This window comes from Dermochelys coriacea, chromosome 1, assembly GCF_009764565.3.
Source record: "Dermochelys coriacea isolate rDerCor1 chromosome 1, rDerCor1.pri.v4, whole genome shotgun sequence".
Taxonomy (NCBI): domain Eukaryota; kingdom Metazoa; phylum Chordata; order Testudines; family Dermochelyidae; genus Dermochelys; species Dermochelys coriacea.
This window is the reverse complement of record NC_050068.2, coordinates 222,865,617-222,893,609: the sequence shown is the minus strand read 5'-3', so window position 1 is coordinate 222,893,609 and position 27,993 is coordinate 222,865,617. Positions and strand designations below refer to the sequence as shown.

Below are 27,993 nucleotides of genomic sequence, written 5' to 3'. Positions count from 1 at the left end.
GAGGAGAGTGAGACTAGGAGCAGATGTGGCAGAGAATGTCAGGGCTGTCTCAGGGGGAACAGGGCGAAATGTCTTGGTTATGGCAGAGAGAGAGAGGGAGAAGGAGGTGAGGAAGGTAGCAGGCCTGTAGCATCTCAATGGGGTTTCTCTGGATTTCAAAAGGATCCAATGTCATCTGTGCTCTAGTCTGTGACCTGCTCCCCTACTTTGTTTCAGACTATCAGGCTCTGCTCTGTGTTGCAATTACTGATCTGAGAAACAATGGCAAAGTCAGAGACCCTAGGACTGTGCTGGGAAGCTCAGGCTGTACCTGGCATATTGCCATATGTAGCAGACTCCCAATGTTTCTCTTGTACCGGGAAGAGGAGCGCTTCACGGCAGTTGGGGGTAAGTCCCCCAATTCTTGTTATTTCACCAGTACCAAGGGAACTGTCTGGGTCTGGGGAGGGGTTTCTTGGAAAATGAAGAAACTGACCTCATCCTCCCTCCCTGAGATGTTTCCTTCTCAGAGCGGGAGACACAATACAGCTCCCCAGGCCTCACAGGTCAGCTTGTGTGATGAGTAAATTCTTGTGGCTTGCTTTCAAAGCAGTGAAGGGATGCTAGAAACCAGGCCCAAAGCTCCATGACCCTGCCTCCCCAAATGGAAGACCAGACTGGAGATACTCAGTGGCCCATCAAGGTTCTGCTTTCCCAGCCTGATCTGAGAGATGTTAACACTTAGGATTGGGCCTGCTGGTCTCTCTTTCTTCCTGACTGGAGATTGATCATATTTGGGCCATACATTTTCAACTGTGTCAGTTTGTGGGATCCCTATCTGGTATCTATGTAGGCACATCTGCACCTCAATCTGGGGGTGCAATTCCCAGCTCGAGGAGACAGACACACACGCTAGCTCTCATCGAGCTAGAGCACCAAAAATAGAATGTAGCCGCAGCAGCATGTGGGGTGGGAGGGGCTAGCCACCCCATGTATGTACTACTGAGACCACAAACACATACTCAGAGTGACTAGTCCCTCCCACCATGCACACTGCTGCAGTTATGCTCTATTTTCAGTGCCCTAGCTCAGTTGGAGCTAGCATGGGTGTGTCTCCTCAAGCTCGGAATCATGCCCCTAACTCAAAGTGTGCATACATGTCCTTTTTTTTGCATATTTGTAGGAAAATCGCAACAGAGGGTGAGCCACATCCTGAGGACTCCTGGCATCAACAGTGTCATTGTGTTGCAAATGTTGCACCTGGTAAATGGCCTGTGGAGGTTTCCTTCTTCATCAGGCTTGTGTGTTGATATTGAGCTGAACAGGAGGGAAGGTCGATACAGCGCAAAACAGTTTCCAGGGCTTGGGATCAGTCTTAGGGTTAACCTCAAGGGTAATTCGGTGTGTCCCCAGCCCCTGTTCTGGAGGATATTTGAGGTGTAATAGAATATCTTCCTTCCCAAGCACTGATATGATGGGCAATGGGAATATCCTTGTTTTCCTGCACTCTCCTAGGAAATGTTCTGTAGTAACAAGTAACTGTTGCATGGCTGCATGTACCCTGCAGAGGGGGAGGGTATGAAGGGTAAAGTAGGGCAGTTCCATTATCAAGTTCTGGGGTAACTTGAGAGAGAAGTCAATCCATCCCCATTAGCTGTACTGGATGGTGTTCGAGGTGCAGTACAGTAAAGCCCTCATCTCAAGCCCAGGGAATATAAAGCCCATACCTCATCCACACTTGCAGGTGATTTCACTATATAATGGCTTCATATCCACTGTAATCTCATCTGTCCTCTCCTTTTCCCTTTCCCCACACAGGATACATTTCTGTGGAGCTGCCTTAACTTGATCAAGCTGCATCAGGAAAGAACTTTGTTCTGGGATCCAAAGCTCATAATAATTCTGAGGCCCCCAAAGCACAGGAGTTCCTGCCAGAGCTCACACTTCCTGGTGGCTGGCAAGTATCCAGTGATGAAGGCTGTAGCCATTCCCACCAGTTAAGGAAACAGACTTTGATTTTCTTCCGCAAATTCCACTGAGGCCTTTCCTCAGCGTTCTGCCCTTCTCCATCCAGCATCACAAATGATCCCCTTACCTCTTTGAATTATGATATATAATTCTTATAAAGGGCTGGGTTCAAGGCGTCTACACAATACATAAGGGGAATCCCAGCAGCTGTTCCAATAGGAATCCCTCTCAAGCAATATCAGCATGGTGGCCTCTGGAAACCTGCCTGGTCAGTCGCTCTCTATTATGGAGCTTGTTAGCTGGTTCCATTCCCTCAGGGCTGTGGGGAAAGCTCCACTGTATAGGGGGACAGGCTGTAATTTTAGTAGTTCCCTCTGGCACATGACAGTCTCACTTTATCTTTTCTCTGCCTTGGATGGTTCTTGCAGCTCTGAGTGAAATCCAGTGGGAATGGCTGATGAGAGTCTGGGTGAATGCATTTCTCTGTGTCAGGCGAAGGCGGTGTGGTGGTTGGGGAGGATTCGGGTAGAAGAGGAAGGAGTAGCTGAGCCAGAGGGTCCAAGTGGTATCATAGACAGCTGGAGAAGCAGCCTGGAGGGTCTGTAGATAATCTCACAGTGATAATGCACTGATAAACTACAATCTAAATTATGCTCTGGTTTGTGACCTATCTTTCCTCTTGATTTCAGCATTTCAGGCGCTTTTCCAATTCTGAACACCTGTATCATACTCAGGAGACCAAGCAATGCACCTACAAGCATACACCAATAATGATTTCATTGGCTAAGTTTGATTGAGTAATTGCATAAGAACTCAGTGTATTTTCCTCCAATGCTGTTTGGATTAGAATATTTTCATTACTATGAAGACAGAACTAGCACTTATTTCCAGGCAAGTTAAGTGCTACACAACATAACTTCAAATCCCACAGAATAACTTCCAGACCACCAAATATTAACTGCAATCATTTTTATCTAGCATAGAGAAATCATATCAGATAGGCAAGGCACCATCTGTCATTCAGCCTTGAGCTGTCGGCGGTATAAAAATCATTCTCTCCATTCATTCTTGTGACATTTTTACAGTTGATTAGCAAGAAGAAGTGGGAAAATTCAGGTATAAAATCCCATTAAAATATGACAAATGTAACGCAATTCTGCAATAGAAAACACTGTGAATGTAAAAAGAAATTAAAAGGAAAGGGTTTTTTTCCAAGTTAAAACCTGAAAGAACTGCCACATTATTAGTTCCCTCCCCTTCTCTCATTCTGCATTAGTAGTGAATTCACTTCACCTCTTCCCTTTAATTACTATTGGTACTTCAAGTCTAAATAATACCTGTCTCCTTCCCTACTATGTTTTTGCCCATCTCTTCAGTCTGGGATGCCAGTGCTATCTTTTGATATGCCTCCATCATACTAATGCCCTCTCTATAAGGTTGGCAGTATTACCAACCCCAGGCATTCCAAAATAATGAAATTGGCCTAAAAATCATGAAATTTAATAATTGTGGGCTGCTTCTTTTTGCCTTCTGGTATTTGAACCTTTTGGATTCATGTTTTCCTGTGTAACAATGAAAGGAAACTTACTTTTTTTGTTAAAAGATTTTCATGAGATTCCAGGAGATGGAGCTTTAAGAAAAACACCAAAAAGCACAAGACTCTTGATAAAATCATCCTCGAAAGACTGGCTTGGATCAGTGGCTCATCTGACAGAGAATGGCACACTGCAGAAAGTTAGGGCTGTCTGCCTGTGTCACTATGCTATTAACTTCAGTGGAACAAGGAATTGGCCCACAGAGAATAAGAACTTGGTTCTGATCTCATGCCAGTTTTACCTTGGTATTGGCTTCCAGTGACTTACTTCTGATCTTACACTGATGTTACTAGCTGTGAAGTTACTTCTGATTAATGTGAGTGCAAAGTGAAGCTTGATGTGCAGATTTTCCTTCTTTCAGAGCTTTAACTTCTTGAAGAGATTGATGGGTTTTAGCATTATTCAGGAGTGTGAGATCTGAGCATTATTTTAGGGAGAAGAGTGTATAAAGGAGAGAAATCTTTTGAAATAAGAGAAACATCCCGCCCTTCTGTTTTTTTAAAATAATTTTCCCTTTCAGAAATTTCACAGACCCATTTTCATTTTTTCTTTCTCACACATGCACTCCACTGCACCATGATACAGCTGGGAAACAGAGGGATTTTAGTCCTGTTTCAAGTGTAAATCTCTGTAGTCTTAACTAGGAAGTGATTTACTGACACCTCTGGATTCACTGGGCAGCCCATGTATCAAGAAGTGCTGCCTTTGAACAGAGTGCACAATTCTCACCAGTTCCTGTAAAAACCAGGCAATCCTCTATTAATCATTTTTCCCCATCTTTCAGATAATTTGAAGACGCAGACCTCTTGAATAGTGAAGTAGCCAGTGATTAGACAGCTCAGACAGAGATAAGACAAAAATGTGGAAAACAAGTACTGCACACAGCGTGCCTAAATATTACTGACGATCCTGTTTATGGAAGGGATTCTTCACACTACGAAGTCCAAGCCTTACATATTTGTAGTTCACATCAAAACACAAGAGAAATGTCTAGAGATGATATGACCAAACAGAGAAGAAAATATTTGTGGTAACTGTCTTGTAAAATTTGGCAGGATTACTTAACATGAGATTTCTAATGACCTTAGCAAAGCACTTGGCATTTGGGTTCAATAGAGAAATGCCATTTTGCTATTTCTTTAGATTATGCAGACTGCAGATATACTTGCAAATCTAATAACGAACAAAGGTTAAACATCAAACACACATCATTAATTAACACTTAATAGTGGTCATTAACATGGTGAGTAGTTGATTAGGGTGATAGACAGCTGTGTTATGGAAAGATGGAGCCTATTCAGGGTTTCCTCTGGACTAAGGATGATGTGCTGAACTTCAGGGTCGCCCATGTGTTTTTGTGAAATGGAAACTATACTATAGGATCACTCACGAGGTTAATGTGGATGTGACATACATTAGTAGGGATGCCACTGTCTTTCAACAACCACTGTAGGCCCCCGTCCTACAAGTTGTTCCATGTGGACAGAACCCAGAGCCCCACTGACTTCAGATGTAGGAATCCACATGCATGGAGCAGCTTGCCTTATCAAGGCCAGAAACAGTGTTAATATGAAAACATGAGGATCCAGTCCTATTCACAGATTATAAATACACACAATAATCATCTTGCTGGGCTGTCAAACCACTGAAAGATAAATTGTTTATAAAAACAGCCTGTTTTGGCCCATTCTTTCCTCTCTTTCTGTCATCTCCCTTTCTTCTTTTCCACCATTTCATTCCATTCCTATCTGTTATACCTTTGCCTCCTCCCATTCCCTCTCTACAGGCCAGCAGGGCTAGTCTCCACAGAACAGTTGTAACATACTTGTGTTTACAATGGAGCAGTTCTGATTCACTGATCCACTCTTGTGGATTAAGGTGCTATTTGGTTTCATCAGAATTTGGTCAAAAGATCTGAGCATTATTTTAGGGAGAAGAGTGTATAAAGGAGAGATCTTTTGAAATAAGAGAAACATCCCACCCTTCTGTTTTTTTTTTTAAATAATTTTCTCTTTCAGAAATTTCACAGACCCACTTTCATTACTCCCTCGCTTTCTGTCTCATACATTTTCTTCTATCTCAGCTGAAGAGCTTGAGGCACTGAGGCAATATCTTGATTGCTGGCAAAATTCAAGGAACCAACCAGAGTAGAGTGACCAGAGTAAAAAGTTTTGCATACTCACAGTGTGATTACATAGATGTAACAGGTTTCAGAATAGCAGCCGTGTTAGTCTGTATTCGCAAAAAGAAAAGGAGTACTTGTGGCACCTTAGAGACTAACAAATTTATTTGAGCATAAGCTTTCGTGAGCTACAGCTCACTTCATCAGATGCAGTCGGTGGAAAATACAGTGGGGAGATTTATATACACACACAGAGAACATGAAACAATGGGTTTTATCATGCACACTGTAAGGAGAGCGATCACTTAAGATGAGCCATCACCAGCAGGAGCGGGGGGATAGGGGAAGGAAGAAAACCTTTTGTGGTGATAATCAAGGTGGGCCATTTCCAGCAGTTGACAAGAACCTCTGAGGAACAGTGGGAGGTTGGGGGGGAATAACATGGGGAAATAATTTTACTTTGTGTAATGACCCATCCACTCCCAGTCTCTATTCAAGCCTAAGTTAATTGTATCCAGTTTGCAAATTAATTCCAATTCAGCCGTCTCTCACTGGAGTCTGTTTTTGAAATTTTTTTGCTGTAGTCACCTACTACAGGACAGGCCCAACAAAGAAAATAACAGAACGCCACTAACCATCACCTTCAGCCCCCACCTAAAACCTCTCCAACGCATCATCAAGGATCTACAACCTATACTGAAGGACGACCCATCACTCTCACAGATCTTGGGAGACAGGCCAGTCCTTGCTTACAGACAGCCCCCCAACCTGAGGCAAATACTCACCAGCAACCACACAACAGAACCACTAACCCAGGAACCTATCCTTGCAACAAAGCCCGTTGCCAACTCTATCTACATATCTATTCAGGGGACACCATCCTAGGGCCTAATCACATCAGCCACACTATCAGAGGCTCGTTCACCTGCGCATCTACCAATGTGATATATGCCATCATGTGCTAGCAATGCCCCTCTGCCATGTACATTGGCTAAACTGGACAGTCTCTACGCAAAAGAATGAATGGACACAAATCAGACGTCAAGAATTATAACATTCAAAAACCAGTTGGAGAACACTTCAATCTCTCTGGTCACTCGATCACAGACCTAAGAGTGGCTATACTTCAACAAAAAAGCTTCAAAAACAGACTCCAATGAGAGACTGCTGAATTGGAATTAATTTGCAAACTGGATACAATTAACTTAGGCTTGAATAGAGACTGGGAGTGGATGGGTCATTACACAAAGTAAAACTATTTCCCCGTGTTATTTCTCCCCCCCACCCCACCCCCCACTGTTCCTCAGACATTTTTGTTAACTGCTGGAAATGGCCCACCTTGATTATCACCACAAAAGGTTTTCTTCCTTCCCCCCCAACCCCCGCTGGTAATAGCTCATCTTAAGTGATCACTCTCCTTACAGTTTTCAGAGTAGCAGCCGTGTTAGTCTGTATTCGCAAAAAGAAAAGGAGTACTTGTGGCACCTTAGAGACTAACAAATTTATTAGAGCATAAGTTTTCGTGAGCTACAGCTCACTTCATCGGATTGAGCTGTAGCTCACGAAAGCTTATGCTCTAATAAATTTGTTAGTCTCTAAGGTGCCACAAGTACTCCTTTTCTTTCTCCTTACAGTGTGTATGATAAAACCCATTGTTTCGTTTTCTCTGTGGGTATATAAATCTCCCCACTGTATTTTTCACTGAATGCATCTGATGAAGTGAGCTGTAGCTCACGAAAGCTTATGCTCAAATAAATTTGTTAGTCTCTAAGGTGCCACAAGTACTCCTTTTCTTTTTATAGATGTAACAATTTACTTGCATGGAAATGGATGCTACATCTAGATTGCTGTGCTTTTGTGGGCTGATGTTCAGTTTTAGCCAGAGTACAGGGATTCCCAGACTGTGCATCTAACAATAAATAACTATTTACTGATTATGCAAAACAGGCCCCTACAATCAAAAAAAGATCTGTGAGGAAATCAATGGAAAAGGGAAAAAAATCTATGCAGTTATGTATCAGTAACTATACAACTCTGCACTTTGGCTAGCTAAAATATTCCAAATTAAGAAATGCTGTTCAATGAAATATTGAAGCAAAATTGAGAATGTTGCTAACCATGGAGATCGTTTACTCCAACACCATGAATGTTATTCCTAATGGTAAAATAAAATACAATTTACAACACTAAAAAACCCCAAACATTTATCTTGCCCTTTGAGAGTCTGAAAGCTCAGCTCTGCTTTCAAATGTTCCCTTAAGCAAGTGTCACTGCAGAGAAACCATAAGTGGAGAAACCTTCCACAATGATACAAGTGGCAGGCCCAATGGTGTTGCATATCTACAATATATTCCAGTAGGAACACGACAGGGACTGCCAACTACTAGATCAATCCATTCAGAAAAGTCAAGAATACAGAGTGTCACAAAGACTTTCTCTTGGGAAAGGGACAATTTCTTCACATGCAACTAGCTGCCAGGTGAGACCATTGACCATTTGTTTCAGGCCTTTGCGATAAAGCTAAGCCATGTGAATTTGAACAGCTGTCAAATGGACTCCTGAATCATTTGTGTATGATGTAATTGGTAACCAAGACAAAAACCAGGTTGGTGCCTGGTATGGGCTTGACTTCACAGACAGCTGTAGATATTAGCAGGGCAAGTGAAAACTGTACTTCCCAAATGAAAGTGCTATCATGTAATGAAATAAATGAAGTGTATCCAATTAAAAATGTGCACTGGGGTACAAAAGTAGAATACAAAGGTAAACAAACTGCAGAGTCCAGATTTTGCAATAGAAGTGGAGGTAATACCAAGGCTATGCAAAAGGTGGCCAGCCCAAGATATGCACTGTCATGCTTTCAGGGAAAGCAACCATTTTGCAGTTGTATTGCTGTCATGACAAACTGCAAAGAAGTACATTTAATGAACATAGAGGTGGAGGGAAAAAACCACTGGTGATACAGAAACAAAGTGAATTTCCAGACAGATACTGGAGCTGGAAATGTCATCACTGTAAGTGCATATGAACTGATTAGTGACCTTTTACCATTGAAATTAGGGAGACAATGCCTGAGCATGTTTCAGTGGATACTGATCCCAGTCATGTGGGTTGGACCAGAAAATTAATGTCAGTTTCTTACTAGTAGTCCTTTGTGTCATAACTTTGTTCCAGTCAGCAGGCGTTAGAAGCATAAGACTAAATAAACAAAGAGAAATAAAGTTGTTTAGAAACTGAAAGAGAGAGAGCCAAGTGATAAAAGGATGCATTTAATATGGAGGAAGTGAGATTAGCTCATGGACTTCTGTGGTGGGGTTGCTCTACTCACCGCTGGACGGCACTACCTCCTGGCAGTTCTGGGGATTAGCTTGGTCAGGCCAATGCCCCTTCCAGTGGTTACATCCTCTCAGTTTCTTCTCTGCAGCCCTTCTCTCACTCCGGGAACTGCAGCGGCCTCTTTGTAACTCAGCTGGCTAGGTCACTGATGTAGTTTCCCCTTCTGGGGGAAGTGTATCAAGGTTCCTGCTTTCCAGCAGTCTGAGTTGATCTTCTGCTTCACTGCCTCACAGGGCCACTCCAGCACTGGCTGGCAGGAAAACCCAGATCCACCTTTACTCCAGGTTCTGGCTTAGGGACCCTCTACACAGCAGCCAAGGCCCATTCCCTGCACCTTGCTGCCTTTCCCTGAGCCACTTCCATACCTCCTGGCCTTCCCCACTTCTCTGGGGTTGCCAGTCTCTTCACTGCCTCCTCCCGGGGAGTAACTTTAGGCAACTCATCTTTGCAGCCACCCAAACACTTCTCCCTTCTCCCAGGGAGTGACTGCAGACTTCTGCCTGTCACCTTCTCTGCTTCCAATTTCCTGTGTTTTGGAAAAGCCACGCCTGTCCCCTGCAGGTGAGCTTCTCTCTAATTAGCTGCCTCCAGCCTAAAGCAGTGTGTGGCAGGGGCGAACTGATGAAGTAAGAAAGGTTGATTGAATGGAAATCACAAAAGGAGAGAGGAGTGAGAAAGTGGGATAAAAGACGACAAAATGGTGGTCATGGTCAGCAAGGGGAAATTGAGGCAGATCAGAAAGAGAACATAGTGGTCACTCAGGCGGAGAGGGAACAGAGAGACCAAAAAGATGAGCTTCTATGTAACAGTCACTTTCACCAGCAGAAGATGGTTCCATTTTATTAAACGTGAAGAGAGAAGTCATTCAAATAAGATTGAAAAGGAATTGATTTCCAAGGCTGCTTTTAATGATTCCATGATATTCTACATGCATCTGTCACCTCTATAATGTTAATTTATTAGAAATTGGCTGAGGAGGCAGGGTTTGGGTCTGTGTTCATCCAGTCTATTGTTCAGGATTTGGGTTAAGAGTAAGGCTGGTTAGAATTGCTTTTGGATCGAAAACTGAGGTGTCAATTAAATAAATTACTTTGTAAAAAGTGTGTGCCCTCCAGGGAAAATGTTGAGTTTTCATTGAAAACTTTTTGGCGGAAAACTTTTAGTTTTAGGTTGAAAATCTTTTTGAACAAATAGTTGAAATTTTCCATGGAAAGATGTATGGTTTCCTGACTAGTTCTGGCCCGAATCAAGTTTAAGATTCTAGTTCAGGATTGATGGGATTAAAATCTCACAAACTCCTCTCTAGGTATTCTGGCCCAGCTACTATTGCCATATTTCTGCCATTCAGAATTGCTTGTTGTTTTGAATCTCCCTCATAACCAATACCTGGAGGTGTATTTGGATCATGAGATTAAACTCTGCATTGTTGTTTTCCTCCTTCACATCCACCCAAAAAAACTCAGATTTCTGGCTTCCATTTTGATTGGTGTCTATATGTGATTAAAACCCTCCTGACTTTGCCTCAGTCTTTTGACCTGATGTCCCCTGGCATTGTGGTGGAGAAGAAGTTAGTGTGCTTATGTAGTCTCTTCAACAGAAGTTATATTTTTATTTTTATTTTCTTTTGCATCTGTTTCTGGCCTCTGTCAGACACAGGATATTGGACTAAATGGATCTTGGGTCTGATCCAGTATGGCAATTCTTATGTTCCTAAATATGCACTGCTAGCTTCTTTTTCCCTTTTTGGATTGCCATGGCGAAATCATCTCAACCATAAATAATATTGTTTGATTCTAATCCAGTGTCACAGCTACTCACAAGGTACCCATACGTTTACCAACAGGAAGAATGTGTATATTTACATCAGAGGCTTTATGGCATTCAGCTAACCATGCAATCTAACTGGGAGACTGTGCTGTCTAATGCAGGGGGATTAGAGTTCCAGGAGCCTGAGGTTTTGTTCCAGTGTCACTCTGCCAGTGAGTCAATGTGTGACTGCTTAAAACCGTTTTGTGACTCAGTTTATCTATCTATAAAAATGCATAAATTATCCACTGTACCTCACAAGAGTGTTTTGAGTTTGAAATGGTGTTTTGAGAACACACTGGGGTGCTTACTCAGTCAAATACTATTGATAAGCAGCATTTTCAGGCTGTCCGCCAGAGAAGTAAACAAAATGGAGTTTTTAAGGCTGCCACCCGCATGAATAGTATGCTTGCAACACTCCTCCTTCTCTATCATCTGTTTGGGTTTATTCATAGTCACACCAAATGAGTGTGGAGTGAAATAACTTGATAATGAGTATCATTAAGACAGGTATAAACACATGAACCTTTTAAGAAAACCTTTTCCCCCCATCAAAATTTTGGCAGGGGATGGGGGCGGCAGGATATTATTTTTTTGTACACCATATGTGGATGTAGTGAGTAAATGTTAGCTTTGTCCTTTTTTTTTTTTTTGGTCCATTAGGAGTTATGCGCCATAGCGATGTATAAACAAGAGGTGACCATTTATGCACGGCAAAAAGAGGTTTTGTGAATTATAGAAAAACAGTAAATTATGTGGAAAAACCCATTTCACACTCTGGTAGGGATAGAATCACTACCTGAGAAATCAGATTACAATGCACTGATTATTTTTAGGGAGCAGGTTGGGTATGGTGAGTGGTGAGATAGTATTCTGAAGAGTTGCAACAAAGCCCTCTAATATTTTCAAGAGAAAGAACACTTTAACAGCTTGCTCCAGTGTGGCTCATTGACGTGAGTGCCAAGTGTGTAAACAAAGCCCTGGAAGAACTGGCAAGCATACAGAAGGTCAAACCCCAAAGTGTGTGTTGTTTGTGAGTAGCAGCTCTATCAGAAGACTGGGCTGGGGTAGTCCAATAGTGCTGTGCACTTCAGGTGTTGAGCAAAGGATGCAATAACCATTTGCAGCCTAGTAGACTGATAGTAAGCAACGTGGCACATCTGTGGTGTAGGAATCGTGCTTTGGTGGTGCATTGCAATCAGATCTCTGTGGGCGAACCTGGCACCCATCTGGAGTCCCATTGACTTCAGTAGGGCTGAAAGGTCTGCCCACCACAGATGTGGTCATAGGATTGGCGGCGAATGCTTTTAGGGAGTACGTAAGCTTTTCTTTTCTTTTGTTTTCAAGAAATAGCTTTCAGGAACAACTGGAGCTTGCTGGTGTTGTACTCCAGTCTACATTGCCTAGCACCTGTGCAGATCCAATTGCTCTGTATTTGTATGAATAATTTCTAGTTCCTAATAGCACCTCAGTCCATGCAGTAGTGGAAGGTTATGGCACTCTCAAGTGGTTAAATTCACTTGGCTTTCAGATATCTTCCTGGTATAACACTAGGAGAGGCATGGTGATCACCAAGAATGAATGAAGCATAAATGTTCCAGTGACAGCCTGCAACAATGCTCATCAGTTAGCATATAGAATGGAATGGATTTGGAATATGGAAGTTTTGAGTCTCATCAGTTAACATGAAGTGAGCTGGAGAAATTGAATGATTTGATTTTTAATAAGAATTTCAAGAGACATCTCTGTAGTAAAACAAAAATCATTGAACTTGGAGGAACCTAGTAGTAAAATACTTACGTGAATGTGTCCAGGCATGCACAAAAGTAGGAGTGATAGCAAGAAAACTGCATATCTGTATGTTCTATGAACAAGTGCACAGAGCCTGGTTTCTCACCACCTCATATGCTAGTGAGCCATCTACAACTGTGTCAAGTGGATATTAAGTGAGACCTCCAGTGTGACTACACAAAGTGCAAGGCAGTGGAGAATCAGGCCTATGATGTAAATAATGTGCACTCCTTTGAGTTGGGAGTCAATGATGGAAAGAAGAAAGATGGGGGTTGGCTTATACTAGATAGGAGAAGTCCAGACTGCTAAAAATAGCCCTTACATTAGTGGTGCCAGTGGCTATACCATGTCACAATTTGGAAGAAAAGGAGCTGAGATGCCCATTTGCCCCCAGTATGCTTTTTGTTCATTATCATCATTCGTCAGGTGATGTCACATCTAACATTTTCCATCCCTTTTTGGCCATGTGGTCTGGTACTTCTCAACAGCAGCAATCTGTTGATTCTGGACCGCTGTCTACTACTGGCTGGCACACCAGGCTGCAGGGTGACTTAACTGTGGCAGACAGACAGAATTGTTTCCAATGTACACCTAAGGAGGCCCTCAGTAAAGCAAACATTGATTTTGGAGGGGTGGGGTTTTTTCTACCTACCTGCTGCCAGAAGGCTGTAAATAGGATCCCTATATTTTTTTCCCTATTAATATGAACCCATATTGAAACTCAGAGACCTGGCTGATGCATTGCTGGAAGTCTGCACAGTACTAAAAAAGCCAGTCCACACCAATTGTTATGGACCAGGTAGAATGAGCTACAGCATTGGAGGCAAAGCTGAAGTCCATGGGTGGCCTGTTACTCCTGGTTCACTGGGTTCATCCTGCCTTGATGGACTAACTCCCACTATTATAAATCATATAGATGTGATTTTCTTCCTGAACTAACTTGTTTGCTTTCTTTATTTGGAAAATGTCAGTAACTGCACTCTTGACAGCCTCTGCAGTTGAACTTGCCATAACTGAAGCTTACTCAAGAATGTTTAGTCTTAACAGTGTGTGGTTTTCTTTAGTGACTTCTGAACCACATTCTGAAGAGAGACGTGCTGGTCCTGAAGTATGGTAAATACACTTCCAGATAAGCCACTGATATCTCAGAAATAACCCTCTTTTCTCAAACAAAGGCAAGCAACACAGTTGAGGTGACCTATCTCCTGAAGACAGACAGACAGACACAGTTTCTTTCTTTCTTTCTTTCTTTCTTTCTTTCTTTCTTTCTTTCTTTCTTTCTTTCTTTCTTTCTTTCTTCTTTCTTTCTTTCTTTCTTTCTTTCTTTCTTTCTTTCTTTCTTTCTTTCTTTCTCTTTCTTTCTTTCTTTCTTTCTTTCTTTCTTTCTTTCTTTCTTTCTTTCTTTCTTTCTTTCTTTCTTTCTTTCTTTCTTCTTTCTTTCTTTTCTTTCTTTCTTTCTTTCTTCTTTCTTTCTTTCTTTCTTTCTTTCTTTCTTTCTTTCTCAATCCAGGGAATGGTTTAGAACAGAGAAACTATTTTTAGAATAATCAGACAGCTCATTCACAGTATATTTATATTTAAGCTAAAATATTATAATCACTGGACCAAAAAAAATCAATGTTACTGGGGGAAAACCGGTGCTTACAATAAATAAGACAGTTTATTTGAAGCTGGCACTAAACACCCATAGGAAAACAATGGCTCTTCCCCTTTAAAAACAGAGAAAAAAAAATAGCAAAAGATATCTATTCAAAAGTGGTTGCCTGTGAATGGCTCTCAGAAGTCAGCTATTTTCCTGTGTTGTACAGCAATAGCTAAGGGATTGCTTGGGTTGAGTGAAATGCCCAAAGGTGCCTATTTGGAACTTTTTTTCTTTGAATCATTTTATTTGCAATATGATAGATGGCTGTAACTGTGCTTACTCTCTAGCTAAATGCCTCTGTGGTATTCCAAACTGTATACTCTGTAGGGGTGGGTCCCAAGAGAGAGAGACCGACTGCTCACATCTCTAATTTTTAAGAAGGAGTAATTGTTACTATGTTTTATCATATGTAGCGATTGTCAGAATCAATATGGCGCTTCAATCAATCTAGATTTCAGTGCATGCTTTTCCACTATGTACTCAGGGCCCAAATCAAAACTCATTGAAGGTGAATGGAAAGACACTCATTAGCTTCAGTGGGCTTTGGATAAGCCCTAAGCTTGCTTTAACACTTCATAAGTATTCTAATATTTTGTTTGTAATGGATATGTGTATGGGAATGTTAGGGTTTTGTGCTTCATCTGTCCCTTTTCGGGCTGATTCCACTTTCCCAACTAAGCTGTAATCTCACAGAGACTAGTGGAGAGTGGAGGCTCATCGGAGCAGGAAAACTTCCAAAAATATTTTGCATCACCCTTATTTCAGTTCATAAAATCTATCAATCTAAAGCTAGAAGGGACCATTAGAACATCTAGTTTGATCTTCTATATAACACAGGCCGTTGCATTTCACCCAATTACCCCTGAATTGAGCCCAATAACTTGTCTTCCAGAAAGGCATCCAGTCTTGATTTGAAGACTCAGAGATGGATAATCACCACTTTCCTTGGTGGTTTGTTCCATGACCACTGTTAACCTCACTGTTAAAATTTGTGCCTTATTTCTAAATTGAATTTCTCTGGCTTTAATTCTAGCCATTGGTTCTTGGCATTTACTTCAGCCCTCAAATCATTTTTGTGACTCTTCTTGCATCCTCTCAGTTTTTTAACTTTCTTTTTAAAAATCTGGACAGCAGAACTGTACACAGTATTTCAGTATTAGTGTCACCGTGCCTGTCCGCCAGCAGTAAAATCACCTCCCATCTTCTACTCACTAATGGGCAAAAGCAGAATGCAGAACTGGCTACAGCATCAAGACCAAGATCAAGAAACATGTGAGGGGGAGGGGTAGTGGTGGATTATTATGAGAACAAGAGGAACTTCAAAAAAAACCAAAAGAACCAAAAAAACAAAAACCCACCCCACAAGGTATTTACAATAGCTATAAGGAGATTATTTTAGATGTAGACTATAATTACCTTTACATTGCCAAACAATATTAGACTAATACATCTGAAAAGAGATTTGCTCCCATGACTAACCAATGACACCTGTTGTACTAGTAGGATAAAATTGCAAGTGCATCAGCTGATCACCAGCAGGGGCAGAGAGAATTAGCATTATTAGGCCCATGCAGTAATAGTGGCTGATACATTGAGTTTTTCACCTTCCTCTGAAACACCAACTATAAGCCAAGCTATTGAACTATATTGACCTTGGTCTTTTTCAGTATGGCAAACCCTCATTGCATATTTTTAAAACTGGCTACTCCTGGTCTTTTTTCAGTACGGCAAGCCTCATTGCATAGTTTTAAAACTGGCTACTCTTTTGACCCCAAATGATTGCAATGTGATGCTAAAATAAACAAGGATGATCGGGCAGGAGACAAAAAGCTCCCCAGATAAGTCCAAAAACATGGGGACGTGGGTTGTAGAGTCAGAATCTGGGGGAGGGGAACATGGGAAAGCCAGCATGGACAAAGGAGAGACAACGAGGGAATATAGAGGGGAAATCTAATCAACATCTTAGGCGTTTGTATACAACGCAAGAAGTATGTGGAATAAACAGCAAGAACTAGAAATACTAGTGAATATTCACAAATATGGACATAGCTGGCATTACAGGAAATTTGGGGAATAATAAAGTGACCGGAATATTGGTATAGAAGGGTACAGCTTGTTCAGGAGCAACAGGCAGAGAAAAAAGGGGGAGCTGTTGCTTTGTATATCAAAGATGTATATGCTCGGACTGAGGTTGAGATGGAAGTGGGTGGCAGACCTGTAGAAAATCTCTGGTTAAGGATAAAAGGGGTAAAAAGCAAGGGTGATGTCATGATAAGGGTCTACTATAGACCATGCAATCAAGAAGAAGAGGTGGATGAGATTTTTTTAAAACAACTAACAAAATCATCCAAAACACAGGACTTGGTAGTGATGGGGGACTTGGGCAGGCTGCCTGTTATTGATCTTGGGCATGGTGCTCTCAGTGCTGGGATGGCTGGGCTCCATCATCTCCTGTACCCTGCCCATGTGGAAGGTGATGGCCTTCATCGGCAACAACATCATGGTGGCTGGGAGGGGCTGTGGATGAACTGCACTGTGCAGAGCACAGGCCAGATGCAGTGCAAGGTCGACAACTACAGGCTGGTGCTGCCCCAAGACCTGCAGGCCGCCCACGCCCTCATGGTTATCTCAGTGCTGCTGTGGGTGCTGGTGTTGCTGGTGAGTGTTATGGGCACCAAGTGCACCAACTGCATGGAGGACGAAGGCTCCAAGGTGCAGATCATGATTGTCTCCAGAGCCGTCTTTGCATCTCCAGCATCCCCTGCCTCATCCCCATCTGCTGGTCATCCAACACCATCATCCGGGACTTCTACAACCCGCTGGTGTCCGAAGCTCAGAAGAGGAAGCTGGGGGCCTCCCCCTACATCGGCTGGGCTGCCACTAGGGTGACCAGATAGTAAGTGTGAAAAATCAGGATGGGGTGGGGGGGTAATAGGTGCCATATAAGAAAAAGCCCCCAAAATCGGGACTGTCGCTATAAAATCGGGACATCTGGTCACCCTAGTTGCCGTGATCTTGCTGGTTCTGGGGTGTGGCCTCCTCTACTGCACCTGTCCCGAGAAGAGCACCAACTTCAGCACCCATTACACCGCCGCCATCTCCCAGTCCTGCAGTGACTACCCCAGCAAAAACTGCATCTGAAGGGCAAGTGGCCTGGGGTTTCTCAGTGGGGGCAGGTGGAGGATGGAGCCCTCTCTCCGCATGAGACTCCCTGTTGCAAAGCTGGCTGGTTTTGGGGGGGGACCAATGGTCCTGGCTCCTTTGACTCCTTTCATGCTGGACCAATGGTCCTGGCTCCTTTGTTGATACAGTTTAATGATGACCCCTTTTCAGAGAAAAGGGTGATGATTGCTTTAAAGGCAGGATGTGTCTGGCATCAATGCAAAAATCCATCTCTTGATACAAGCAGTCTATGCAACCATTGGCCTGTATTTAATCTGCCTTTGGTGGTTAAGAGTATTTAAAGGGTTGTGACAATTCTTTCCATATATGGATGCCTAGGACTTCCTTGGCCCTCAAAAATCAGGGTTATAACCATGGTATTGATGATCTCTTCCTGGTGATGGCTGATGATCGGGGTCCATATCTGATGATGTTATATCGATCAGCAGCTTTCATTACTGTGGGTCATGAGATATTGGTTCAGTTGTGGTCCCTGGTGAAAGTGAACAGAGCTGCCCACAGGAGGCGCCGTTCCTTTCTGGTGGAGAGATCCCAGAAGGCATTGTTGGGTATATATCTCTTATATCCTCTGAAAGCAAAGGGTTCTTTATTGTCATTCCCATTCCTCCGTGGGTATGTGACTCTCTTGGATGTAGCATCTGAAATGGTCTCATGTTGGAGGGACAACTTTAAAAGGTGAGGGGAAGTTAAATCTCCATGCTCAGTCAACCCTTGTCTTTTCAGTGTAAATGACTAGCAAGGATGGTGATGGTTTGTGTTGTTTTCCCTTTTGAATTTGAAATTGGGACAGAGCTCAATACCTAATTTGAGATAGACCCAATGAATTTCACCTGAGCTGAATTCAATCTAGTGATCTTCCTGTGAATATCTCCTTATCATATTAGCTCTCCCTCCCTACTTTCTCTTTATAAACAAACAAAAAAATCAATAAAAAGCTGTGTTGTCAAGTATCCTGCCAGTTTAGAAGTGTCTCTAACAGTTCATACTGAACTTGTATCCCTTGACAGCCTTGGGTATAATATATGTGTCTAAACTAGAGTTTAAAATGGCAACATGTAATTGCTAACTGCCAGGGAAGGACACACACAGACTATATTTAAGAATAACCTATTTTTCAGTGCAAAGGAATCTGGAGCTATTTGACATGTTGATGTCTTGTAATGGAATTATTAGAAGGGCAGTGAGAAGTCGTATTTTTTTCTTAAAAACTATGATTGTTGTTTACATACCCAGATGAAGTTTAGCATTGTGCAGTGTCCTACTCATCTTTTCCTTTCCACAATTTTGTCTCATTTCTGTGTTGCTTACATTCTGGTTAATTTCAACTAGCAGAATGTCCAAGACAATTACCTCATTGTCTCTTGTCTAGAAGTGAAGGTATGGAATAAATAATAGTTTTATTAATGAAAAGATGCTACTAAAGCTTTCAAGAGACATTAGCAGGTGTGATAAACTCAAGACAGATATCTGCAAGGGGGGTTGGGGGTAGAAAACAGTGTCAGAAGGTTTAAAAGGCCCTCCTCCCTATCACTGAGGAGGGGTAACTACAGGTCAATCAGGTTGAGCTGAGAAGGGATTACCAGATAATTAATTAGGATCACCCAAGAGGGAATTACCTGAGGTCAATTAGCATCAGCTGATTCCAACTAAGGGTTGCCTGAGTCTTTTTTAAATCCTCCCCTGTTGGGAGAAGAGGGGGGGGGGGAGGGAAGGGAGTAGGAGTAGGAGTAGGAGTAGTCAAGCTGCTAGTAGGTGAGGAGCAGCAAGACAGTGAGCCTCACCAGGAGGGGAGGCTGCATTCCCTCCCAGAAGGGAAGAAAACAAGCCCAAAAGACTGGCTGAGAGAAGGAGTGGACTGTGCATCCTAGAAGGACTGTTTTACCCAAGCCTGTCTCACCAAACCTAGAAACAGCTGAGGCTGGTGAGACGGAGAAGGTACCTTGCCACATAGGCAGGATGAAATGAGCAGCTACAGTGCACTTATCAGCTTGTGCATATTTTAAAATAATGAATATATATAAAAATTGCTTCAATCATTAAAACATAAATCTGATGTTTTGGAAGAATAAGATAGGGAGATAACAACCCTGGGTCTGGCTGAGCTTTGCTTGTGGCATGACTTGGATTGTTGGGGTGGGTGGAAGGTGGCTTTAAGCCACCTTTATGGTCCCCTGATCATTGGCCTGATTGGGGATCAAGTAGTCCCAAGGTGAAATTTAGAGTAGCCTAAAGGCTGCCCCAAGTTACTCTGGCTAATGTGGACCCCTTGGTATTGTTCAGTTGGCTGAGTATCACCAGGGTGCAATGTGCTTCGGCTGCCTTCTCCCACCTCTAGCCATGTTCTCTTCTTGCCTCTCCTCATCCACAAGACTCGTCCTATGCAGAGGGGAAAGCGTAAAATCACCTCTGCTGGCTTTACACCAGAGGACTCCCTGGCTTTCCTGCTAATACAGTTCTCTTGTATAAATATGTTTTCAACTTCTTTGATCAGGCTGCTAGCAGGAAACACAATTGTTAAGGCTGTAGAACACTTTCTGTTGTAACCCTCTATTTCACTGGATCTATGTCTGTAACTTTCTGGAAATTTCACTTGGAGCTAAATATTTTGTTCTTGGTCTGCTTGAAGCTGCAAATTTTTTTGGCAAGTGGGAGTAAAATCTCAGCTGCGATTGTTGAATAATGGCTGTGTGTTTAGAATCTCATTCCCCGCAATAACCATGGCTTTTTTATTTAACATGGCTGCAGAAAGAATGACAGAACTGTGAAGTTTGGCATTGTCCTCACTGAGGACTAACATCTTTGCTTAGTGTGATTAAAACTTGGTTGATTTAAGAAAGCTATGGCCCTGTGAAGACTGCAAGTATGTGCAATTAAAGCCATAGGTACTGGACATGTGTGCACATCCTGAAATTATATCACTGCAAACACTCAGGTCAAAAGTGCATAGATCATTAAGTGCACACTGGTTGGTTCAAAGAACTAAAGAGCTTACATTCAAAGAGATTACACAAGCCTTATTTTTATTTCTTCTAAAAAAATATAGGAAATCCCATGCAAAATAATAGTATAAATGCGGTGTTCAGTTTTCAAAGTTAAAACAAAAACAGGCAATGTAAAAGTTTTCAAATGGCAAGGTTAACTCACTTCAGATGGGCAAATGGAGCTAGATTCAACCAGGCAGCCACGGGGTGGTGTAAATTACACTGCCTCCCTAGCAATCCTGGATTCTTACCAGAAGGAGGTCAGGCATATTACCATGGCGCTTCCTTTTTCTTAGTTTATTTCAAGGGAAGCAGATGGGGTCTTTAGGAGCACTTACCAGGGGATGCTCTAGAGATCAGTATAGCCCCAGTTGCCTGGACAGACCTTGTTGCCAGAGGTAGAAAAAACCTGCAGTGCTCATTTCTCTTCCCGCTGAGGAAAGATTTCTCCCTAAAGTAGATTGTTCAGTGCCTTTTCCAATTCAGTTTTAAATCTCTCAAGCAATGGGGTTTCCCTGTCTGCCTTTAAACAGCTCAGTAACACAGTACCAGAAAGCAGAGTAATCTGCATGCTCACTCCTAGAGAGCTAGCTGCTTGAGAGAAGGAGGATCTGGCTTGGAAATAGAAAGCAAAAATCTGTGACTATGTATCAGTGAGGCAGGGGGCACTCCAGACAGGTCTTAGTTAGGGTCAGCTGTTAATCAAAAGTTTGGAGGGAAATCCAAGTCTCCAGAGTTTGTAAGAAAAATAGAAAAGAGTGTTTCATGTGATAAAAGCACAGAATGCTATTGTAAATGAGAACCCTACTGGGAAAGGGCTTTATCCCTTTACTACACATAGCTTTCTCTATAGCAATGGTGCACTGGGTACCAGCCTGGGGAAAGCCCACACTTTACCAAAAGGCATCTATCTAGGCACATGAATATTCTACCTGCCAATCCTGTCACATGACAATGACTTTCCAGTGATTTACTTGTCTGATTCAGGGTGATTGGAGGCCAGGATACTTCTAGATCAAAATTTCATAGGGCCTGATTTAAAAACCCATTCAAGTGACTGGAAAGGCTCCCATTGACTTTAATGGGGGTTGGATCCAGGCCCACAATCTCCCTGACATCTGTGGTCCATACCCAGGTAAACCCCATTTCTGCAGAGCTCTGGACAAAGATAAGAAAGCATAATCTTCAAGCCACTTGGATCCTCATTTGCTGTGTTAATTCAACTTCTCTTGCAAATCCTCCATCAGAAGTCAAATGCATTCCAGATCCTACTCTAATGCTGAAAAGCTAGGACAAATTGCACAAGAAAGGGGAAAGACTGGGGAGCAGGGAAATAAAGGGAGATGGCATGGTTATCTGCTTGTGGTTTATCTCTTTGTATATGTGAAAGAAAAGAGCAGGTACTGGATTAATCCACCTGACTCGCACGAAAGAGTTCAGCTGTTTTGCTTAACGTAACTGGGGTGAGTCACTGTGGGCTTTAGTCCTTTTGGTACTGTGCTTCCATGTTGAAATCAACTATGGAAATAGGAAACCACCGCTTTTTGCCCACAAAAGCCTGACCACACATGCTCACAGCTGGAAGTTACAGAGATTGTCTTTCAGGCGAAGTAGCAGACACTGCCTTTCTTGCAAAAGCAGCCACAGCTGTGGTGGCGACAGAAAAAGAATCTAATCACTACAGTGAGCCCTCAGATTGAAAACAGAGCCCTGCCCACTCAGTGGAGCATCCCCCCTCCCCATGTTAAGCATGAAGGCAGGTACTGACTGCAGAGTATGTTCCATGTGCCACCTCTGACGTACAAGCTGCTTTTAAGCCACCCAGAAACTGCACATTAGAGAGGGGTTGTTTAATGTCTGTCTCTCAGAAGTGGTGTACAGGGTTACATTGCCTGTTGTATGAAGCTACTGGTTCTTTTGGGACTGTTCTGAAGTGAGTAGTCAAGTAAAAGCAATAGAAGATTTCACGTCTAAACCATGAGGATAGGTTCGGTTCCCCCATGCTTTCCCCAGGATTTTACTATCCTTTAATTCACTCTATTGCAGAGCATCGGTATAAAGCCCCTCTATACAATCTGAATCTATAAGGTAGGATGTGAAAGGTTTGTAGGGTCTTGCTCTGGTTTCTTACACAGTGGGGTGAATTTCATCCTTCTTGATTTTGTTTCTGAAACTTTTCATAACATCTTCTCCCATGGGCAGCTAAGGCCAGTAGGTGGTAATATAAGTCTGTCTGAATAGAGGAGTCTGTGCATGCAAGCAGGGGGTATCACTTCTTAATGTGTTGGGCCTGTGCTTCTAGAACCAGTGGTTGTTGAACTGAGGAAGTTACGTGTATTATTATTTTGCCTCAGTGTACGTGTTCGATATCATCCTGCTTGACTATAAGGAGTTAAATCAAAGTTGCAGGGGGGAGGGAGGAAACGGGAAACAACAATGGCAAAGATAAGGTACAGTCCAAGAGAATTCTGGAGGTCCTTGAGGAAACAATGGGGAAGCTATTAATTAGAGAATGCCCCCTGCCTGGCTCTAGCAAGGCTGGCAAGGTTTATTCTTCCCAGGCCTGAACCTAGATCAAGGGGAAGTCTGAACCTTAAACGTGCGTGCCTATGGAAAAGGGGGAGTTAAGTGAGTGGTCAGCAGCTGCCCAGGGTGAGATATGGGCAGAGATAACACCACAGAGGAGAGAGAATGCAGCAGGATAGACTGCACCTCCCACCCCAGAGATGGAGGTAACTGGGTTGAAGGGAATTCACAAAAGCTTGCAGGGAAAGTCAAGGTATAGATAAGGGGAAATAGTTGTGCAGAGGCCTTTAGTGTGTTTTCTCTTTGTTCTGTGTACTTTGTACCTTTGGGGGCACAATGTTTTGTTTTGAAGAAACTGTTTCAAATCACCTTTAATCAGTCATTGTCACTCCTCCACTGAGGTAAACAGTTTACAGGTGAGAAACATGGTTAGGCCTGTCAGGTTAATATGGTGTGGTGTTTAGATGCTGCTTGTAATTATTAGAACTGGGAGCACTGGCTGTTGGAAGTCTGAAAGGATAGGAAACAGGAAGGAGGGGGCGGGAGTTGAGAAGGCTGAGTGAGAGCTACCAAGGGTGCAGCAGCAGCTTGGTAAAGAGGTTTTCACTTTAAAAATAAAGTCCTGTTGAAGTTTGTTAGTACCTTGCCTGGTTGCTACAACATTTTGGTGATGAGGATGGATCTTTTGCCTCTGAACCCACCTGCACCCTTTCTGCAAAGCCAGGGTGAATCTCCAATTTCTTTTACTGCCTGGATACATATGTTTGAGACTTATTTGCTTGCAATCACTGCTACAGAGATTTCTGAAGTAAAAAAGTGTGCTCTGTTAATCCACTGCCTTAGAGCAGAAGGGCAGTGTATATTTTACACTTTTCCCCTTGCAGATGATAAATATAAGACTGCACTCAAGAACTTTTTTGTGCCAAAAGTGAATGTAGTAGCTAATCGCTACAAATTTTGCGAGCATGAGCAGAAAACGGGAGACTATAATGCAGTGTATTGCTTCCCTGAGAAGTCTGATTGTAATTTGTGACTTTGGGAATATGGCAGACGAGATGATTAGAGACCAGCTCATTGAGAAAACAACCATGCTTTGTGTAAGAGAATGCTTACTTCTAGAACCACAACTTACACTAGAAAAAGCAATAACCATTGCTACTCAGATTGAGTCAGCTACAGCTGAAGCCAAAATAATGAGCATGGATACAGGAGGCACAGTCCAGGCTGTGACTCCTTTGCAGAAAAGTTCACTATCACTGCAGACAAATGATTACAAGAGGAAAACTAATGAAAAACCACCAAATCAGCAAATTCAAAATACAGTAAACGTATGCTTTCGCTGTAGATCCCCACAACACATTGCAAGCTACACAGGATGTCCAGCAAAAGTAGCTCAGTGCAATCATTGCAAAAAGGTTGGGCATTTTGCTAAAGTATGTCGCAACAGCCAGTTCAATCAACAGGTGCATGCAGTTACAATACCAGATGTTATTGTGCTGAGTGTGGACAAAATCATGACTGCACATATTCCAGAACAAATAAAGTGCACTGTAAACGTTTCTGCCATACCCTCAGGCAAATCACACTCTATTCAGCTAATATTGGACACTGAATCAGCAAAAAAGAAAAGGAGTACTTGTGGCACCTTAGAGACTAACAAATTTATTTGAGCATAAGCTTTCGTGAGCTACAGCTCACTTCTCAGCAAAAAAGAAAAGGAGTACTTGTGGCACCTTAGAGACTAACAAATTTATTTGAGCATAAGCTTTCGTGAGCTACAGCTCACTTCATCGGATGCTCACGAAAGCTTATGCTCAAATAAATTTGTTAGTCTCTAAGGTGCCACAAGTACTCCTTTTCTTTTTTGCAAATACAGTATAACACGGCTGCTACTCTGAAACTGACTCAGCAGTATCTATACTACCTGATTCCATCTATTTGCATTACTTTAAAGATGTGCCTCTTTCTGAACCCAAACTTCACTTGGTGTGCTATTTGAAAAACCGTATTCCAGTACATGGCTGCCTGCCAGCAATACTTACTTTTGGTGATTGCTGTGTAACTACAGAGTTCTACATGGTCCACAAAGGAACTCCTATTCTTGGCAGAGATTTATTGGCTGCTTTCAATCTCAGGTTAGTAATGGACAAATTGATCTTCCTCAGCAAAGCACTCTTGCAGTACACACACGAGTTTCAGCTGGGACCCAACACCAGGCTGAGGAGAAACTCAGCTGTGCTTATGGGTTTCTGCATAAAGTTAAAATGTGGAATAATGTGATGTCTGTATGACAGAAGTTATGGCGCTTATCATTTTCAGTCAGGGAAGCTGTTTCAGAGGAACTTAGAAAACTTGTTCAAAAGGACATTATTGAAGAGAGTGACTCCTCGGAATGGGTTTCACCTATAGTAGTGATGCAGAAGAAGAGTGGAGGCATTCACCTTTGTGTGGACTTAAGGGAGTCAAATAAAGCTATTGTGATTGACAGCCATCCTCTTCCTCACATAGAAGAAGTATTTTCAGAACTCTGTGGAGCAAAGATGTTTTCTACTCTTGATTTGCAGAGCGCATACCACCGGGTTATGTTGCATGAAGATAGCAGAGACCTCACAGCATTTATTACACATGAGGGACTATTTCATTTTAAATGTGTTCCATACCGTCTCGCATCCGCCCCAAGTGCTTTCCAAAAATGATGTCATTGATTCTGAAGAATCAACATGGAGTTCAGTGCTGTCTGGATGAGATCATCGTGTTCGGAAATACTTCTGAGGAGCATGACAATAACCTGCAGTCTGTACTAAACTACATCAGCAAAGCAGGTCTCAAGCTCAATAGGTCCAAATGCAAATTTAGACAAACTGAACTCTCCTTTCTGTAAAAAGAAAAGCAGTACTTGTGGCACCTTAGAGACTAACAAATTTATTACTCTAAGGTGCCACAAGTACTGCTTTTCTTTTTGCGAATACAGACTAACACGGCTGCTACTCTGAAACCTCTCCTTTCTGTGGCATACAGTTTCACAGGCTGGACTAAAACCTGATCCAGATCATATCCTGGCAATTTCAAATTCTCCTTCTCCAACAGATTTGCAAACCCTTACGTTCCTTCTTGGGTCTTACCTCCTGGTATGCAAAATTCATTTCCAGTTATGCTTCTGTCATTGAACCGTTAGTAGAATTACTATGGAGAAGTTCAACCTTAGTGTGGACAATGGATGCACAAGCTAATTTCGAAATGGTGAAAAACTTGATTGTACATAGTCCAGTACTTGCACAATTCAGTCCTGCATTGCCCACAGTTGTAACTACTGATGCTTCTGATTATGGACTTGGGGCTGTCCTCATGCAACTTCATGAGGACAACACAGAGAGGACTGTTGCATTTGCTTCAAGTATTGCTTGAGTAATTACACTAAGTAATGCTGAGAGGAAATATTCTGCAGTCAAAAAAGAAGCACTTGCTTGGGTCTGGGCTACTGAAAATGGAGAACTTACCTGTGGGGCCGCACGTTCAAGTTGTGCACAGACCACAGCCTTTTGACAACGTTGCTCACCATGAAAGGACTGGGAAGAGCAGGATATCGTATTGCTAGATGGTCTGAAAGACTACTCTTTCAATTATGAATTGGAATATAAGCCTGGAAACCAAAATGTGGTAGCTGATTGCCTTTCTCGCCTGCCTTTGCCTTCACCAGATGGTCCACCGGAGGATGAGAATGTAGTAGTTGCGCTTGTTACAAGCATTGTTACTGCAGTTACAAAAGAACAATTGCAAGCTGCTTGTTCAGCGTGTCCAATTCAACAAAAACTATGGGAATTTTTGACAAAGAGATCGCCCTGTATCCCTAAAAACCTTGACCCAATTTTGCTGCCTTATTTTAGAGTTCGGGATGAACTTTCTTTGCTTGATGGCTGTGTGCTACGAGGTACACACCGACTACTTCTGCCAGAAGAATTAATCAAAACTCATACACCTGCCACACAATACTCATCAAGGAATTCTCAGAACCAAACAGTGACTACGGGATCTGTATTGGTGGCCAGAGATGGACTCTCAAAGTGAAGCACTCGTAAAATCCTGTGTCACTTGCCAAATGCATGATAAGACAGCAGTGATGTACCCCTCCATTACAGCCTGTTTCTCTTCCTGAATCTGCATGGGGAAAAGTGGCGATTGACACTGTAGGGCCTTTTGATACTGCTCCAAGTGACTGCTGTTATGCCATCACTTTAATAGACTATTTCAGTAAATGGCCTGAGGTAGCGTTTACATCACAAATCTCTTCTGCTACAGTAATTAAGTTCCTCTCTTCAGTTTTTAGCAGAGAAGGTAACCCCAAAGAACTGGTTTCAGATAATGATAGTCAATTTACTTCCTTGGAGTTTGAAATTTTTCTAGCATAGAGGAACATGCATGTGTGGAATGCTTCTTATCTTGCACTTGCCTATGCACCAAGAGGAGATTATGCCAACACCCAGTCTGCCTTGGGTGACTTCACTGTAGTATCAACACAACAAGACATTGCACTGGAACCGGGGCTTGAGAGATGGCATGTCAGATCCAGAAGACCACCTGTCTGGACTAGAGACTATGTTATGTAGTATCTACAGTGTTTTCAGTGTAATATTTCTGCCAACAGTATAGTGTCTTGTTTCATATTTGGTCCTATGGTTAGAACAACAATGTTTATTTTAATTGGGAGAGTTTCTTAAGAGAGGAGGGAATGTGGTGCTGCTTGTAATTAGATGCTGCTTGTAATTTTTAGAACTGGGAGCACTGGCTGTTGAGAGTCTGAAAGGACAGGAAGGAGGGGGGAGGAGTTGAGGAGGCTGAGTGAAAGCTACCGAGGGTGCAGCAGCAGCTTGGTAAAGAGGGTTCCACTTTAAAAATAAAGTCCTGTTGAAGTTCGTTAGTACCTTGCTTGGTTGCTACAACATATGTTGGGAAACAGGGGGCTCCACCCATTGAGAGAGGTGCAGGAATCCACGCTTGTTGCCTCTGGGGTACACTCGAGAGGGACTAACAATGGTCTAAAGTGCAGCTCACCCTGTAACAGTGACA

At 42.5% G+C, this 27,993-nt stretch overlaps 1 protein-coding gene across 1 annotated transcript; it reads left to right on the top strand.

Annotated features, from left to right (window-relative positions):
* Positions 1-341: 341 nt before the first annotated feature.
* LOC119855587 (claudin-4-like) lies at positions 342-17,380 on the top strand. Its single transcript, XM_038401948.1, is given in 6 exon segments — positions 342-387; positions 1,163-1,372; positions 16,627-16,743; positions 16,746-16,982; positions 16,985-17,123; positions 17,254-17,380. Coding segments are annotated over 6 exon segments (876 nt in total).
* Positions 17,381-27,993: the final 10,613 nt, after the last annotated feature.